Source organism: Aquila chrysaetos, chromosome Z (genome assembly GCF_900496995.4).
Source record: "Aquila chrysaetos chrysaetos chromosome Z, bAquChr1.4, whole genome shotgun sequence".
In the NCBI taxonomy this organism is placed as follows: domain Eukaryota; kingdom Metazoa; phylum Chordata; class Aves; order Accipitriformes; family Accipitridae; genus Aquila; species Aquila chrysaetos.
Genome location: NC_044030.1, coordinates 20,277,983 through 20,295,390, shown reverse-complemented (window position 1 = coordinate 20,295,390; position 17,408 = coordinate 20,277,983). Strand labels below are relative to the sequence as shown.

Here is a 17,408-nt window from a genome sequence, read left to right as displayed (position 1 = left end):
AGAGTTGTCATAATTTAAGTTCATAACCAGAATTCAAAACAGGTAGTAAATGTTTCAGGCTACATGTCTGTGGCAACAAATGCCACAGGCTACGAAAGATTTAAAAAAGCTTGAAAAATACTGAAAAGCCACTGAAAAAGTCTGTCCAGATTGTATTTTCACATTCATAAATGTAGCAAGGCAGCAGTTCTAAGGGAAGGCCTTTCTTATAGCTGCCTGTCCAAGAACAGTGTATGTCCTGACACAGAGTATGGCACTGCTGCTTTACTTCAAGCAGCAGAGAGCAAGATCCTCGCCCCCGCATCTATCCAGACCTCAGCCGCCTGAAATTCTGGCGCAGAGGAATTAAGCAAGAAACAGTAAAAATCCTGCCAGACAAATTCAGACACAGTACAAAATGTTTTTTCAGAGGACATATGAAATCAAAGCTCTGTTGACCTGGAAAGGTGTTAGCTCAAGGTTTTCCCTGCTGAGGACAGAAGGAAGATGAAAGCAAATACGAGAACACCAGAAAATTTATATTTCTTAAACAAGATTATGGTTGCAACAAGGAACCGCTCCATTCAAATGACAGAAGAGGTTATACCCCCTTCCCTTTGCCAAAGGCTGCCACTCTCTGAAAAGCCCATATGTAAAGTGGGGAAACCAATAAACAAATCAAAGTGATGAGCAATGAAAGAGCAGCATTTCAGACTGCTTGTTGGATTTTGCCCTAGAGCCTGCAAAGAAAGTCAAAGCAGAAACACTTGGGAACTGTATGTAGGTAGTAGAGTTTATAACCTTACAAGGAACCAATCCACTAGCCACACGTACACTTCTCATCTCATATACTAAACCAAGGCTGAAGTGATCCCACAGCAAATAGAGTGCTCTCAGGTAATAAAGGTCTATTTGTTCACTCTGTGAAGTATGATCCTTAAGTTGTATCACAAGATTTGCAACTAATTTAGACAAAATTAACTAGGAAATGTAAGAAAACCTCACCACTTGACATGCTTTATTATTCTACAAATGATACTACAGATAGTATGTCACATGTAATACTCGATAGTTTTAAGTGATTTCAGAACTCAGAAGTGGCATATTCCAGAAGAAACAAGTCTGTCTCTCTAGGCAGTGCTGCACAGAGCTGCAAGTTCAAGATCTTGTACTTCAGCTAGAACAGCAAAGCATGGAAATGCTTGATTTCCCTGTGAGTTTCAAGCAGTTTAAAGTTTTATCAGCAAAAGCAACTCTTCACAAAAACGTTACAGATACTGATTCCAAGCCAGTTTTGCTGCTACTCAACTTTGAACAGCAGCCCACTTACATTTTGATAGCTCTGAGGTTTAGGACATAGTGGGGACCCCACCTTACGACATGCAGAATGGCATGTAGCTCATGCTTGTCAATTCACCTCCATGAAAAACAGCTGTAATACAGCCAGACATAGGGAACAAAAGCCTTCCTGCACACTTGCACATAGCAAAGGGCTTTCTGTTTTATCCCTTAATTGTGCTCTTGATTAACAAGTGGTGGAAAAGAGCCCTTAGAGAAGACTAACATCTTCAAGCTATTCCCTCAGTCTATCTTCTCAGTTTTATCTGAGGTAGCTATTTTCATTACTGATGGTTATTTTTGACTATACCTGGCTTCTAATCACAAAAAGAAACCCTACAAGACACAAAATTCACCTTGAACATTTAAACCTGATCAACATATGGCATAATATGAAAAACTAAACATTTACGTGCCTAAAGCAACAAGTTAACCAAGGCCAATACAAAGCTATTCCCACTTTGAAAAAAGGAACAGATTCGTTCTAGGAATAGCTATAAATACATGCCACCAGGTCCGTAGGATTATGGATCCCTTTCTATCACTGAGCTGGTGTTGTGGTTTCAGCCCAGCCAGCAACAAAGCAACACGAGGCCACTTGCTCACTCACCCCCTCCCCGCCCCGGGGTGCGATGAGTAGGAGAAAATATGAAGAAAAGCTCATGTGTCGAGACAAGGACAGGGAGGGAACACTCACCACTTATGGTCATGGGCAAAAGACAACTTGGGGAAAAAAAAAAATCCATTTGATTTACTACCAATCATATCAAACCAAGGATAATGAGAAGTAAAACCCAAATCTTGAAACACCTTCCCCCCAGCTCTCCCTCCTTCCTGGCTCAACTCCCCTCCCGCTTTTCTCTACCTCCTCCCCCCAGCAGCACAGGGGGACAGGGAATGGGGGTTGGGGTCAGCTCACCACACGTTGTCTCTGCCGCTCCTTCCTCCTCAGGGGGAGGACTCCTCACTCTTCCCCTGCTCCAGCGTGGGGTCCCTCCCACGGGAGACAGTCCTTTATGAACTCCTCCAACATGAGTCCTTTCCAGGGGCTGCAGTCCCTCCAGCACAGACTGCTCCAGCACGGGCTTTCCCATGGAGTCATGCCACCTTTGGGGGCATCCACCTGCTCTGGCTGCAGGTGGGCATCTGCTCCCCCGCTCCCCTCCATGGGCTGGGGCGGGACAGCCTGCCGTCTCACCATGGGCTGCAGGGGCATCCCCTCCTCCCCCGCTCCTCCTCCCCTCCTTCCTCACTGACCTCGGTGTCTGCAGAGGGGCTCCTCTCACATTCCAACCCCACTACTCACTACTGGTTCCCCTTCCTAAATCTGTTCTCCCAGGGGCACTGCCACCGTCGCTGATGGGCTCAGCCTTGGCCAGCGGCAGGTCCGACTTGGAGCCGGGGAAGCTTCTAGCAGCTTCTCACAGGAGCCACCCCTGCAGCCCCTCCCCCACTACCAAAACCCCACCACACAAACCCAAAACAGATGGGAAAGAGCCTGTCCATTGGCACAATTAAAGAAAGCCAAGAATTCTGCTCTGGATACCTGGCTTCACAGCTGTTGTTAGCGTACCGGTTACAGATGGCTTTCTCCAAATTTCACACACCTCCACTTCCACAAACCACAACTGGAGGATACTTGCAAAAGGAAAGGACTCAAACAGACCTTAGGAGCACCTCAGAAAGCTCAAGAGGCAAAGCTTATTCATGCAGCTGGTATAATTTGTATAGAAGATACAAAGTCTAGAAGTGACTCTTTCAGGAAGATTTCCAGTGAAACAGAAGTTCTGTCTGTGTGTTATTTGTTTTATAAAGATATAATAAATTTATATTTGTTATAAAACTCAAGTTTTGTTTTTAAGAATCGGGGATATTAGTTTAGTTATGTGGATGATTTACAAGTAAAATGTCTTTCCTTTGAAATACCCTTTCAGTGTACTGGTTTTGGCTGGGATAGATTTTCTTCATAATGGCTTGTATAGTTCCACAGTTTGGATTTGTGAGCACACAGTGTTGACAACACAGGGATGTTTTAGTTATTACTGATCAGTGCTTACACAGCATGAAGGCCTTCTCTGTTTCTCACTGCCCTGCAGAGAGAAGGCTGAGGGAGGACAAGAACCTGGGAGGGGACACAGCCAGGACAGCTGACCCCAACTGACCAAAGGAATATCCCATACCATGTAACACCATGCTCAGCAATAAAAGCTGTGAGGAAGAAGGAGGATGGAGAGGATATTTGAGGTTAATGGCATTTGTCTTCCCAAGTAACCATTACGTGTGGTGAAGCCCTGCTTTCCTGGAGATGGCTGAACAGTTGCCTGCCAATGGGAAGAAGTGAATGAATTCATTACATATTGCTTGTGCGCGCAGCTTTTTCTTTACCTATTAAGTTTTCTTTATCTCGACCTGCAAGTTTTCTGACTTTTACTCTTCCAATTCTCTCCCCCATCCTGCAGGGGGGAGTGAGTGAGCAGCTGTGCAGGGCTCAGCTGCCAGCTGGAGTTCAACCGCAAAAAGCTGACAAGGTATTTCCTGGCCTATTAATTTTTCAGTGGCTCTTTGGTATTTTTAAACAGCTGTCATTCTCAAACAAGATAAATTAAGGATGGGGTTAAATAACTTCACAGACAGTTGGGGTTTTATATGAAAAAGATAATGTGTAGAAACTTACTAAAAAACATTACTGGTCTGAACACAGCATCAGCTTGTTTTTAAGAGTTTTGCAACAAAGTTCAGTTCATTATCTTCAAAAGTTATCTTCAGAACAGACATAGTCCTCAGGGAACTATGAAAACCCAGAAAGCCACAGCTCTGAATGTATCAGAAACTACAGTCAATTAATTCCTAATAATCTGATTATTTTACATAGTCAGTGGGTCAGAGAGTACTATTCAGCTTCTCAAAAAAAGCAACCATGCACCCAAACAACTACTAACATATTAAGCTATTCCAGTTACACCCTACTACAGGTACAAGCTAAAAGACAGGACCCCAACTTTGCTCTTTTATCTCTGTGGAGTAAAGGTGATTAAAATAAAAGGTGATTAAGGTGATTAAAATAGCTGTTAGAAGAGTTAGTAGTTAGCGCAGTGAAAATCTGAGTATCAGACAAGAAATGGAAGATGAGCCTAACAAAAAACCTCATGGCCCAGACACACATGGATGGCATAGCTGTTTAGAGATTTTAAACTGACTTGACGCCAGCAATTCATGAGATGTCACAAACATGTCCATTTCCTGAAAGGTACAGGCCTGTGAAATTTCTGGGAGACTCCTGAGCTGAAAGTAAGTCAGGTGAAGCATCCAACAACAAAGATACCCAATGTCCAGGACTTTCAGATATGCAGGGCAGTCAGGATCCTGCTTTACTTGTTTCCTAGAAAACAAGTTTCTGGTGAGAAGTCTACAGGCCCATTCCAATTTGTAACGGCAACAACAAGCTCAATTTTCTCCTCTTTTATTGTGCATTACATTCAGCTGCAATAACTGTTTTATAGCTTTGACTTATGAAGAAACAAGAACAACTTCTCACATTTTCTGTTGGCTGAAATTACAGCCCTAGATGCTTGGACATCCTCCCTTCTCTTAATAGTAGAGTCCCCCCCAAACCAGTTGAACTACTTGTCTGAACCCCTCCTAGCCTCCTTCGGTCAGAACACAATAATAGGCTGACAAAAGCTAACCAGCATACTATTCTAATTGTTCAAGTTAACCAGGCTCATTGTCTGAAACAGGGTTACAGAAGCTCACACATCACAGCATGGGCAGACAGAATAGACTCAACAGCAGGACAGTAACATTTTCAGCAGAAAGTAAGAGGACACAAGCAATCACACTAGAACGAATGCCTACGTACTTCCATTACAGCCTGGATTTAACACCAAGGAACAAGACACACATTTCCAGTAGAATTACACCAATCAATCTTGGATACAGAGTTAGTTTTGTGCAGAGGTCGAGTACAGTGTTGAAGGACTTAATATTTTCCTCTCAGATATTCCAACGGGATCTTTACTGCTTCCTCTATAATTGTCACTGTTAAATTCAATGGATATCATTAAAGACATCTGGACTTCTGTGTCTATCTAATGTTTTGCCTTCTGTGCAAAAACCAAATGCATATTGCAGATCTTTGACATAAACTGATAAACTGGCAATGAGATTATATACACACCCTGCCCTAAATGACAGTCCTTGATAGATTACCACATCTACTGCTTACTGATTGGTTTCAAGTGCCTCCATGTATTCTTCCATTAGAAAAAAACCCAGGAATATAAATACCAGTTGAAATTAATATGTGGCAGCTTAGCTACATGTTCACACGACACCTGCTTTACAAAACAGAGACAGACAGTACAGAAATGAGTGAGAAGTTTAGGGGAAATGAAGTAAGAAGTGGTGCAGCAAGGAAGGTGGCAGAAACACAGACTAGGGCAAGGAGGAAGGAGGAGGGGGAACTGATGAAGTGAGAGTAACACTAAACATACAATTTTTCAGAAAATCTAACATACTCTTTTTTCATATATGTTGCCAAAAGTGACTTTCATACAGTTGTTTGTGGTCCCTCCTAAGAGCGGCAGAGGACATGGACAGCAAATCAGCAATTTGTTGATTACAAACTTGTAACAGGATGATTCTTCTCATAATGCACAGTTAACTTCCAGAACTTCTTGCTGTGTGTGTCATAGACACTTTTTTTTTTTAAACAAAAAACCCCAAACCAAACCAAACCAAAACAAAACCCCATGCACTTAAAAATTCAGCAAGTAGGTAAGTCCTTGGAAGATTATTAATATTGTAATGCTACCTAGGGCTCAGGAGGTCCCTGAGCTACAAAAAACTGGTATCTGAGAGAGCACTGCAGGTGACCACCAGCACATACATACAATCATCAGCAATATTCTTCACACGGCATCCACCACTGAGTATCGTTGTAAATGCAATCTTGGCTGAGACTATTTTTCTGATTCAGTCTGGCTGTTCCCACTGATGAAACCAACTCTGACAGCTAAAGGGAGACCACTCAGTGACCACGAATTTAATGGAGGCAGTCCTCCAGACATTACAATATGGTTGGCACAATGAAAACCAAACAATCCTTCTACTGCTCTTAGGCACTGTGGGTATCTGATGAGGAAATAAGCACCCCACCAGCTCAGACAAGCTGCTGCTCAGCCAGGTGCCGAGTTCATAGGTGCCCTACGTTCACAGAAAGGGAAGCGTTCTCATCCTCTTACATCCAACAAGCTTTCAAGTCCTAAAACGTGTTCCCACCGCACCCCAGAAATGCCAGGTGTTACAGCTCAGTGTGTTTTACATTCTAGAATTAAGAGGGTTAAATTTAAGTCACTAACTTTTAGTAAGTGCACAAAGTTAAAACTCCAGCTTCTTTTTCTTTGCATCAGAGAATTCAACTCGAAATAAACAATATTCTCCATTTCATTATACAGATAAGCCACTGAAGTCAGTCAGCCTTCCTGTATTTAAATATTTCATATTTGCTGTTCATAATATACACTGAACTTGTATTTTGTCAGGTGAAACTTAGATGAGTTAGCATGTGTTTTCTAAATGGAGACTTCGTTAACATGGAAGCTATTTGGAAGACATGTTAGAAATCTTGTAGCTTCTCTACTGCACAACAAAATCATAGGTAAAAAAGGAACAGCCTTTTGTGAGCTGCAAAGAGAATGAAAACAAGAAAAAATAGGAGGGGGGCTGAAATTAATCATGCAAAAAGCAAATAGACAGCTCCAAGATAAACCAGTTGGGAACCCTTTCAAAGTACCATAGCCTTCATCTAAGTTGGCTTTGGACCTCACCGTCCCTTGCCATGCTCTCTCCTCTGGTGTCAGCAAACAAATACCTGATCAACTATGAAAAGCAGGATGCCATTCTGTTTTTACTATAGAACTTCTATTGCCATTTAGAAACAGCTACTTCATGAATATTTACAGGACTAAAACAACACTCAAGACAGAAGTTTAATTAGGCCCACACCAAGAGATAATTGTTCTTCTCTGGACTAAGGTGTCCTATACACTTGAGTTAAATAATCTACATTCAAGCTAGTGAGAAGTTCAATTTTCATGATCTCTTCCTTCCAAATTTGCAGGAAAATCACGAGATTAAGGCTCTTCCCTAAATGCTGTAGCTGATTAGACATCAAAAAAAGCTTTACTGACAAAGGTTTTCAAAGCTTCTCTTTAAGCAAAGATGCTTCCCCTTTCTACTTAGCTCCTTTCTTTCAAATAGACTGTCTGCAAACACAAAGCAGCACAACATAACTGTCAGCCAAACCACCCAAAACAAAGTGCATTTCTTTGCCAGTTTTTGCAGTTAGAGAAGTTTTCAGTAAATATTTTTAATCATTAAGATGAGGACTTCTCATTGTAACTGTGATTTAAACTCTAAATCTATCTTATCTCTTCCAGCTTTAATTCCAGACCACATCAGTAAAGACGTTTATGTTATACTGCAGCCTTTCTTAGCACAGAGACCAAGACTCCAATAACACACACTGTATCACACAGAGATACACAGAAATCTATTGATACAATTCTTGTCAACTGCAGGTTCACATCATTTGCTATTCCTTCACAGCATATTTCCACAGGTCTTTTTCTACCAATGCACAGATTATGCATCGATAAAAAGAAAAAAAAAAAAAAAGTGACTTGAGAAATGTATTTTAAAGTCACTTGCCTTCTAAGAGCCTCTTTGTATACAGGCCTTTTTTGTTAAGGACAAGCAACAGCCAGCGTAAAACAAAGAACCACGCACTGATCCTATTACTGTAAAGGTCAGGGACAGGAAAATCTCTAGGAAAGGAGGAACAGGAACAATTTTCCTTTTAAAAGGGCAACTGCATACAGGAAGAACAAAGTTGTTCCACAAGGTACTGGCAAAACACACAGGTGAAACATGACCACAACAACTCATCAAGAAAAGCTCCCGCTGTAGTGAATGAACGCAGAAGCATTTTTCAGAACGAGGACCTATTTACGCATCCAGTTGTTCCGGTTTTTGGTTTGTTTTTTTTGCCTTGCACGCACGGAAAGCAACCACGGTTTGGAGATGCGTTCACCCCCAGTTTTCAGACCTTCCAGACTCTGGTTTCTCTGACCAACTGCACGTTTCACAACGCCTTACACGCATGCATGCCTCCTGCCTTCAGCCGCCCGTAACGGCCCTTCCTGCTCGGAGGCGGCGGCGGCAGGCGGTGGGGGGAGCACCGGCGGCAGGCGGGGCGGCACGGCAGTCACCGGCCACCCGGCGACGGCAGGCTCAGCCACCGGCAGCCCCGCGCTGCGCCGGCTCCGGCGGCAGAAGGCTTAGAGAGAAATAAGAAGTTTCTGCAAGTTTGGTTTTTTTTTTTTTTTTTTTTTTTGCAAACGGGAAGGGGGTGAAGCCTCGGACAGAAAATGGGTTGTTATCAATCCACACAAAGGCTAAGGGGGCGGGGGGGGGACGGGACACGACAGGACCAGCAAAACTGGCGTTGTGTGAAGAGGAAAGGTGGAAATATTTATTTCCCCGGCTGTACGAGAAGGGGGTAAGACGAAGGAAAGCGGCGACCTGGCACAGCAGTACTTGGAGAAAGAGTTTCGGGTTTCTTTTGGCAGGAGAAGACCTGAGGGGGACCACCGAGCCCCCGCGGGGCCGAGGCCACTCGCCCGCCGGAAGGAAAGCGCCGAGGAGTCGCCGCTACCGGAACAGAGGCAGGCGGCGGGGCCGCAGCCGGGGGCCGGGCCGGTCAGGGCCGGGGGCCCCGGCCAGGAGCGCGGCACCGGCGGCCTGGCGGGAAGGGGAGGGCCCGGCAGGCGCCGGCGCGGCCGCAGCGTTCGGGCCCCGCGGTGGACGGGCGGGCTCTCACCTCCAGGGTGGACACGGTGCTGGTAAAGAGGTCCTCGCCTTCCTCCAGCTCCTCGAAGTCGGCGGGCCGCGCCTCCCCCAGCGGCGGGGGCTCCCTCTCCGCCGCCATCTTCCCTTCCAGCCCGGCCGCCAGCCCCTCGCTCACGTGACGGCCGCACCGCCCCCTGCAGCCACGTGACTGGAGGGGGCCGGCAGGCGGCGGGAGCGAGCGGGGCCGGGGGCGGCGGCGGGAGGACGGGAGCTTCCCTTTCCCGGGGCAGCGGGGTCCGCCGTCGCCGTGAAATAGTTCCGTGAAGTCGGTCGCTGTCTGCGGAACCCCTCAAAGCCTGCGTCCCACGGAGGCAGCGTCCACGCGTGTCTGTGCTTTAGGCGACCCGCCCCGGCGTGGAAAGCTGGCTGTCCCGGGGGTCCCCCTGCTTGCAGCGGGGCGGCGTGGGTGCAGCCTGAGGTAGCCGTGAGCCCTGGACGTGAGGTCCCTGCTGGGAACGAAGCCTGGGGAAGCTCCCGTCCCTCCCCACGCCGCCCCCCCGCTGAAACCCTGCGGGGCGTTTTACTTTGTCCCCCTTTCGCGAGGAGCCGGCACGCTGGCGCCATTGCGACCCTCCATCCCCTGCCCTGCACCACGGGCCTGGGAGGAACTTCCAAGAAATTTGATGTTCCGTCTCGTGTCAGTCGTTGAATTAAGAACAGGTTTTCCATGAGGAAACTCCACTCATCACACTGTTTCAGACGAGATCTTAGGGAGTGAGGATTAGAAGTGTTATGCCCCGCTCTTGCTGTCGTTTGGTCAGGTGCAGTACTATTGACGACCACTGAAGTAATGTCTCATGCAAATGAAGTGTTTGCCAGCCTGTTCCCTAAGTTACTATTCCCGAATTGCTTTTCTTCCCTCCCTCCATTTGGGAGTTAGCTCACAAATGATACCAATTCTTTCAAAATTCTAAGTTCTAATACTCATTTTAAAAAAGACCAAGTCGGATGTCAACACTGTCTATATAGTAAGCATTACCTAGGGCACTTACACTTGATTTGAGATGTTATTGTTGCTTCTTCTATATTGAATACAAGTTTCAAAAAGTATCTTGATCTTCCACATTGATAAACCACAGGTTTCATCCGCTCAGCACGCTCATGCTTCGTAAGAACTTTGTTAATGTTTGCTGTGTTGAAGTTAATTTCTAAACTGTCTCTAATGGGGACAGCACTCTTCACGTAGAAAAATGAGTCTGTTTCTACAGACTGTAAGCTTTTTGGGGCAAGGGTGGCACCTCTCTAGTGTTTGCAGAGTGCCTAGTAAAGGCTAAATGGAAAGAATACAGTCTTACATACTGTTTTCCTTTGGCCTCTTGCCAATCACATCATGAGAAAGTTGTAAATATGTAACAGAAATACATGTCATCTTAGAAACATGTAAGTGCCGTGCATAATTTTACCTGTACTGTTGAAGCTCAAGACATCAGAAATTGTGGAGAGCTCTCTCGTCGGATATGTGAACTGCTGAGTTAAGAGAGAATGTCCCTTGTCCCCGCTGATGTCTGAGGACATTTCATGCCTCAGTGCTTTGAGTGAGACCTTGTAAATCTCCCACTCAGGAGAGCTAAATTTGTGTTGAGGCTCAAGAACTCCAAGTTTCCGCTTGCAAATAACAAAGAAGTTATCAAACAGAGGAGATTTATGAGCAAAAGTTCAATTGAAAATAACAATTTGTCTTCTTAGACATATAGAAGTAGATGGAGAAGGAACAGCCAAGCTTTCTCGTTTTCCTCAGGTCAAAAAAAGTTGTCTGCTACTGGAGTAAAAGATGTATTTTGAGACCAACATAGCTACAATATCACTGTTACTAGAAGCTGTAATAACTTGCATGTCATTTACAGGGTTGAATAGTATTTTTAAGTTTCATGGGAATGGGACATTTTCCAGCATATCCATGTTTCCTTTTTCTGTACATAACAAGAACAGTACTGATGCTAAGGTTGTCTGCAGTGACTATGAGATGTAATATATTCTATTCACATATTTACTCCATTCCTTAACTCAGCCCATTGCTGTTCAGTATATCTCTGCATAACATTCAGAGGTCTTTTTAAGATTTAAAAATGCAGAGTAAGAAACTGAAAAAAATCTATTCAAAATATGCAAACATTTTCTATCCAGAAGTGCAGTTCTCTGGCATCTACATTTTTGTGGATGGCACTATCATTACATGCTTACTGCTTTTCTAATTTCTTGTGGTATTCCTGTTCCACTATGCTGCTCCTGGAAGCTTTTCAAATAACTGGCACGTGCACACTTTATCTAGAAATTATGATACAATCACCTCAGTAACAATTCTGTGTCCTTTGACATTATACGTTAAGCTATGTCATCATAATTTTATTTGCTGTGATTAGAAAGATCATATGATATGTATTAAATTTTTTAGATTTCTGGCAAGTGTACTAATCTAGCATAGTACTTAGGTGTTTAATAGTTTTCCACTAGGCTGACTAGTTTTCTGACTTCATCAGGATTCACACCCATGCTTTCAACACTCTTGTGGCTAGATCAGCTCTCTCAAATACCTTGAAGTAGTCGTCTATCACACCAGTTGAGTATGCTACAGAAGCAGAATAAAGCAAAAAGCAAACAAGGTGGCAGCTGTGGTGGTTTGCTTTTTTTTTTTTTTTTTTTTTTTTTTTTGTGACTCATTAAGAAAGGTATATAAGGAGTTTAGCTCCTCTGATTCAAAGTAACAGTGTATTTATAGGTTGGGGTTTTTTAACTTACTTTTCTAATGCTTCTGGGATGTGTGGCCACAGAAATCTATTACAGATATTTTTGTGGCAGTGGGGTCAAGGAGTAATACAAAGGTAACTACAGGACCTCGATTTTTAACTAATTGAGATTTCAGTTTGAAAAACTGTGGATTAGTAAATCTGGGTGGAAAAATAATCTAAAATAGAGAAAGCCAATCAAGGAAAAAAATTGGAAAACCATTAATGCTGCAGGAAAACTTAGGATGATTGCAAAAAGCCAATCACACATGAGATTGTGATGTGTTACTGCAAAAACCCCCTCAGTTTAAAGCCAAGCCTCACCCCTGTCAATGTGGGTATTAATATGTGTGTTATTCAACAAATACGTAATAGCTGTCAACTCTACCTCATGCTAGTAAGTGAGAATCTAAGGGAGAGGAGAGGAAGCTGCCCACATATCCTAACGGAAACTGCAGCCACCCATTCCATTGCAGCCAATAAAGCCACCTCTAATGCTACATGAGAAGGATATTAAGGTTGCAAAGTCAAGAACATGAAGAGTAGAAACATCAAGGCTAAATTTACACGTGGAACTTGTTTCAGCCCTTTGTGTATATGTGGTGTGCCTGCTTTAATTACCTGGTTACATGCTAACGTTTCTATAGGAGCCTTCTTCCCAAGAAGAGTGACTGCACAGTTACAGACACTGTTTTTCCTTATTGTTTCCTTACAGTTAGCTCCTTACTTAATTTGTTATATGCAGTTCCAACCCTACTCTGAAGACAAAAAGATTTGTCTCCTCATGAGCTTTTCTCTGAGGCTCGTCACTACAAAATCTAAGCGTTTCACAGGCACTGATGAATTTTATCTTCAGAATATTCCTGTGGGAGTATATTGCCCATTACACAGGCAATGAGCAGAGACTGAAAATTTAAAACCTAAAGCGTTTACTGATTTGGATGCCTGACCTGAGGCAGCTAGGATTTGTTTTTTTCTAGAGTACCTAACATTTCAACAGTTTCTTCACCTAGGCAGCAAGCCTCAATATCACAGTACTAGCCTTACCCACACCCATCTTTAGGGGTGAACTTTTGTTTCTTTCCTTCTCTATTCTGTCCCTTCCTTTCCTTTTGTTAGCCCTTGTCAGTTCCACACTTTCTTGATTAGCCTTGAGAGAAGTTGAGAATCCTCCAAAAATGGTCATTTCTGGTTTTGGCCCACCAGCCAGCAGTTCCTTCAAGTCAATACATCTGCTGCACAAAACTTTCACTATACCTCTCCTGCTTCTGCCTGCAGCATCTGTGGGCTCTGCGAGCCTTTGCAGTCCAGCCCTTCAGAGGAGATGTGGAAATCAAAAATATCTTCTGCATAATCACTCTTGGGAGTTGTAACGCAAAACCCCCCTTCCTTTCATCATGCAGAAACAAGTTTCATTGAGGACTATAATCTTGTCCATTTTAAATGGCTTTTAAAAGGAGCAATACAACAGTGTTAGGGCTCCACATCATTTCCGTAGCTCAGGCCACAGAGATGCTGAAGTGGTGAAATAGTTACAAGAAGTTATTTGGAGGGAGGCAATATACCATTTATTGCTTAGCTTGGATATACTTCTGTCCATCTGTCCAAAACAACTTAGATTACATGCAAAATAAAGATGACAAAGTTTTAAGCAATGTGAATCAAGGTTTTGTAATGAAACATGTCAGATTTTTGTAACTTCTTACATGTGTCAGACTTCACTGACTCTGTCTTAGTATTGTACTAATGTAATAGCCACTGCAGTATCATGTCATTTCAATAATGAAAATATCAATGAAACTGAAAGAAACTCAAGACTAAGAAGAAGCTATTTTGGAGAAGAGAGTGATAGTGAGTTATACAATCTCTAGGTCAGCCCCTGTGGTTTGGATCTGCAGGGAGCCACAGGAGGTTTTCTAGTCCATTTGCTGGAAAATGTTTGTCAAACCTTTTCTTAAACATCTCCAATGATGAAGACCCAAAACCTCTGCAGGCAAGCTGCTTTAGTGCTTTGCTATCTAGCACCAGAAAAGATATTCCTCATCCCTAACCTAAAATTCCACCGCTATGCTGCCAGTTATACATCCTCATATGAAGTATGACTTTGTAGCAGCATGGTGCTGTTGGGATTCCTTCAGTTTGTGATCATATTCAGAACTGATACTGGCCTAATTTTGCATCTATGAAGTGGTTTAGTCAGACTTCAGAGTAAAATCTCACATTCCCTGCTGAATATTGTCTTTATTTTTGCCGACATTTACTCCAATCTGTTTTGACCATTTGAATTCTCTTGCTATGCTACAGCTGTTTGGTATCACTTGCAAATGCAATATGCAATCTCCCTGTTCCATCACTGATGTGAATATTAAATCATATCAGGCCTACGGTAGACCACTGTCATCTTTCATTCAATGCATCCTTCCATAAAAATGGTAATCACTGAAAAATAGTCTTCGACTTTGTTTTTTAACCAATTTTGTACCTACTCTATGTTAGCTTAACATATAATGTTTCATTAGCTTCCTTATGAAAATGTCATAAAAGATGAATGTTCAAGAAATACTAAAGGAATATTTCCTCACTAAGAGGTATTGTAAGAAAATGGCTAAGTGCAGTGAGGGAACAACAACCACTAGAGTGCTTAGAATTAGAGTAGATGAATTTTGGAGATTTGATTTTTCCCATTTATAAAATATTTAAAAAGGAATAATGTGATACTGTGTAGTGCCTGGACTTGCACACAGCAGTAAAGCTGTGTGGTGCCTGCACTTGCACACAGCAGTAAAGGTCCTCAGTGAGTCAGCCTTCCTAAGAAAAATTACAAAATGCTAATATTTGCAAAGTCTGTGCATTTGACACATATGCCCACTCATCCAGTCAGCCAAATGAACATTACACTTCAGATCAAGATGATTGTTCTTCTGTGAAACATATGCCATCTTTCCATCTGAGTATTTAACTGCATATTTTACAAAAAAATTAATTTGTTCTGTCACCTTTGTATTATTCTTTGCCAGTGAGTGGTCAGGTTTTTTTCACTTATTAGAGAAAAATAATCTTTATGTATGTGAAAGAGGCCAGTTCTTTTACCACTTAGAAACTTCATTCACCTTTGGAGTAGTGACAGGTAGTGCCCTCAATCAATTAATGGGATGGGAATTTCTGGTCCCCAGTTCATCTAATGTTGCAGTACACTAAAATATAAAGCTCTAGTAACATTAGTTGGGTATGTTTATCCTGTTACAATAATAAGATGATGTAGAAGAATAGTAATTTTTTTCCATCTTCGTAAGCATTGGTGGCAGGTGAGTACTGAGCAAGAAATATTGGTTACTTTGACATGCATTTATCTGCTATCAGGATTGTCCTTCACTGCTTATGCTTCACAAAGGAAAGAATGCCTTCCAGCAAAGCTTTGTTTTTATTTTGGCACTACTAGCCTTAAATCTAAACTGGGCCATTGCAACTTGATGAGAGACACACAGCAACCTCTGAGATATCCTGATTTGCTTCGGGCTTCAGTCACCTGTTCACTGACCACTGTCTCTCAAAGCCCATAAGGAGTTGCGTCCCAAAACAGACGTCATGCTGAAAACAAATATAAGGATGTTAGTAGGTGGTAGACCTGAGGCATTCCTTGCCAAAGGAGAAGCTGTGCATCTAAAAAGCCCCAGAATGGTTGGAGGTGGGACAATACTTGGAAGAAGCATCATATGCACTTGCCTGAAGCAAGCCCTTCTTTAAGCATCTGCTTATGGCCACAGAGAGAAGTATAGTCTTAATCACATCAAAGTGTGCTAAGGGTTCTTAAATGACGAGTAATTATTTGTTCAACTGCAGCCCAGCAAAATTTTTGGGTCATGTAACTGCAAGCCCATGGTCCATGCATAAGTCAGTTTGATATATTTCTATAAGTATAAAGCTGTCTTGACCTGCTTTCCTACTTTCAGAGAATGTAAGGAAATCATGTAAAGTCTGCAGCTGGTCCCACATAAGGTATAAACTTTCACAGCATTTTATTAATCAATTTTATCTCATTTTATGAGGGATAAATTTTTACAAGTTTTTTTGACGACAAATCAATAAAGTCAACATCTATTTTTTACTATTCTCTAACTTGCTAAGACTTTCAGTTAGAGGTAGAAGCACTAGAAGTGGTCAGTCTGCTTAAAGATTCATATGCAATCTTAGCTGCTGGGTAGCAATTAATTTCAATACATATTCTTTGACTCCTTTTTTAGAGCTATCTGTTTATATTGATGTTTTGAATTGTCTTCATTCTTTCAACCAATACTGGACAATGCAAGGGTACCTAGAATAACAGAACAGTGTGGGGAATGAGTCTGGACCTTCAGCCCAGTCTCAGAGATGAGTAAGTGCACAGTCTCTGTTGGTGCCATCCCTGTGTGGCACATCAAGTGTTACCATTTGAAAATCCCTCCAGTCGGAGAAAAGGTTTCATGTAGCTATTATGCCATTTTTCTTTAACAGATTCCAAGTTTCTTCAACTGTGAGCCATTTTCTATTCCTCAACTGGGAAACAGGGTCAGAGGTAATCCTCTTTTTCTGCAGCTAGTTTCTGGTATTGTATTAGGAACTGCTCAGAAATGCCTCCTAACTCTTACCATCTCTGCTTCACCAGGGGACAATTTAACATTACCATTTATTTTTATCTAATTTCTCCAGGGGAAATTTAATCTAGTGAGAACATTAGGGTCAGAACCATAATGAAGACAGTTTCAGGGGAAAAAAAAACCAAACAAATCCCTTTCCAAATGTCCATTTTTAGAAGAATAAAAAAAATCACCTGCTGAAAGCACACACTTTGTTAAAAAAATCCTGTAACCAGAGCTGTATCTCAGTGTATGTCTTTTAGCCAGCAGTACTATCCCCATCTAGTGTAGGACTTTGTAAGATGAGAGCTCAAAATAGTTATGTGTTATCACTTGGTAGGTGAAGAAAGTTTATATTGTCTTTCTCTTTCAAAGAGTTACAATTCTCCAGCTAATCTTCATTTAGAAGATTTGAGGAGGGAGTAGGGGAGAATGTGAATGAAGAGAAAGCTTTTTGCATGTGTGAGAACCTTATGGAGAATCATGGCAAAAGCCTGAAGGTAGAGAAGATGGCATCATGGAAGAAAGTGGAAGCGACATGCAGCAAAAATCAGTGTAACCGCCCCTCCAGCTCACCATCATAAACATAAACCTTGGGAGCACTGCATTGTTCTGCCAAGTCTTGAGCCTGTGGGAAGGAAGTTTATTTTCCTGCTTGCTTGGCGCAAAGCAGAGGCTGTGATACTCGCGTACAGCACCCTACTCCTATTCTGTGGGATCCCAGTGATGGGGGCCTTGCTAAATCCTAAGGTGGCTGAGAGTTTTCTGTTGTTACCATAGGAACAAAAGCAGGTTTTACTGATCACAGGACTTTTCTGAAAGAAGAGCTGTATTCTTAAAACAT

At 42.6% G+C, this 17,408-nt stretch overlaps 1 protein-coding gene across 4 annotated transcripts in view; it reads right to left on the bottom strand.

Moving 5' to 3' along the window:
- Positions 1–9,360, bottom strand: part of SNX2 (sorting nexin 2) — a 36,264-nt gene extending 26,904 nt beyond the window's left edge. For all 4 annotated transcript variants that reach the window (XM_030004141.1, XM_030004142.1, XM_030004143.1 and 1 more), the window contains exon 1: positions 9,200–9,360. In XM_030004141.1, coding sequence (XP_029860001.1) covers positions 9,200–9,307 — 108 coding nt within the window. In that variant the 5' untranslated portion in view covers positions 9,308–9,360. The remainder of the gene's footprint in view (positions 1–9,199) is intronic.
- Positions 9,361–17,408: the final 8,048 nt, after the last annotated feature.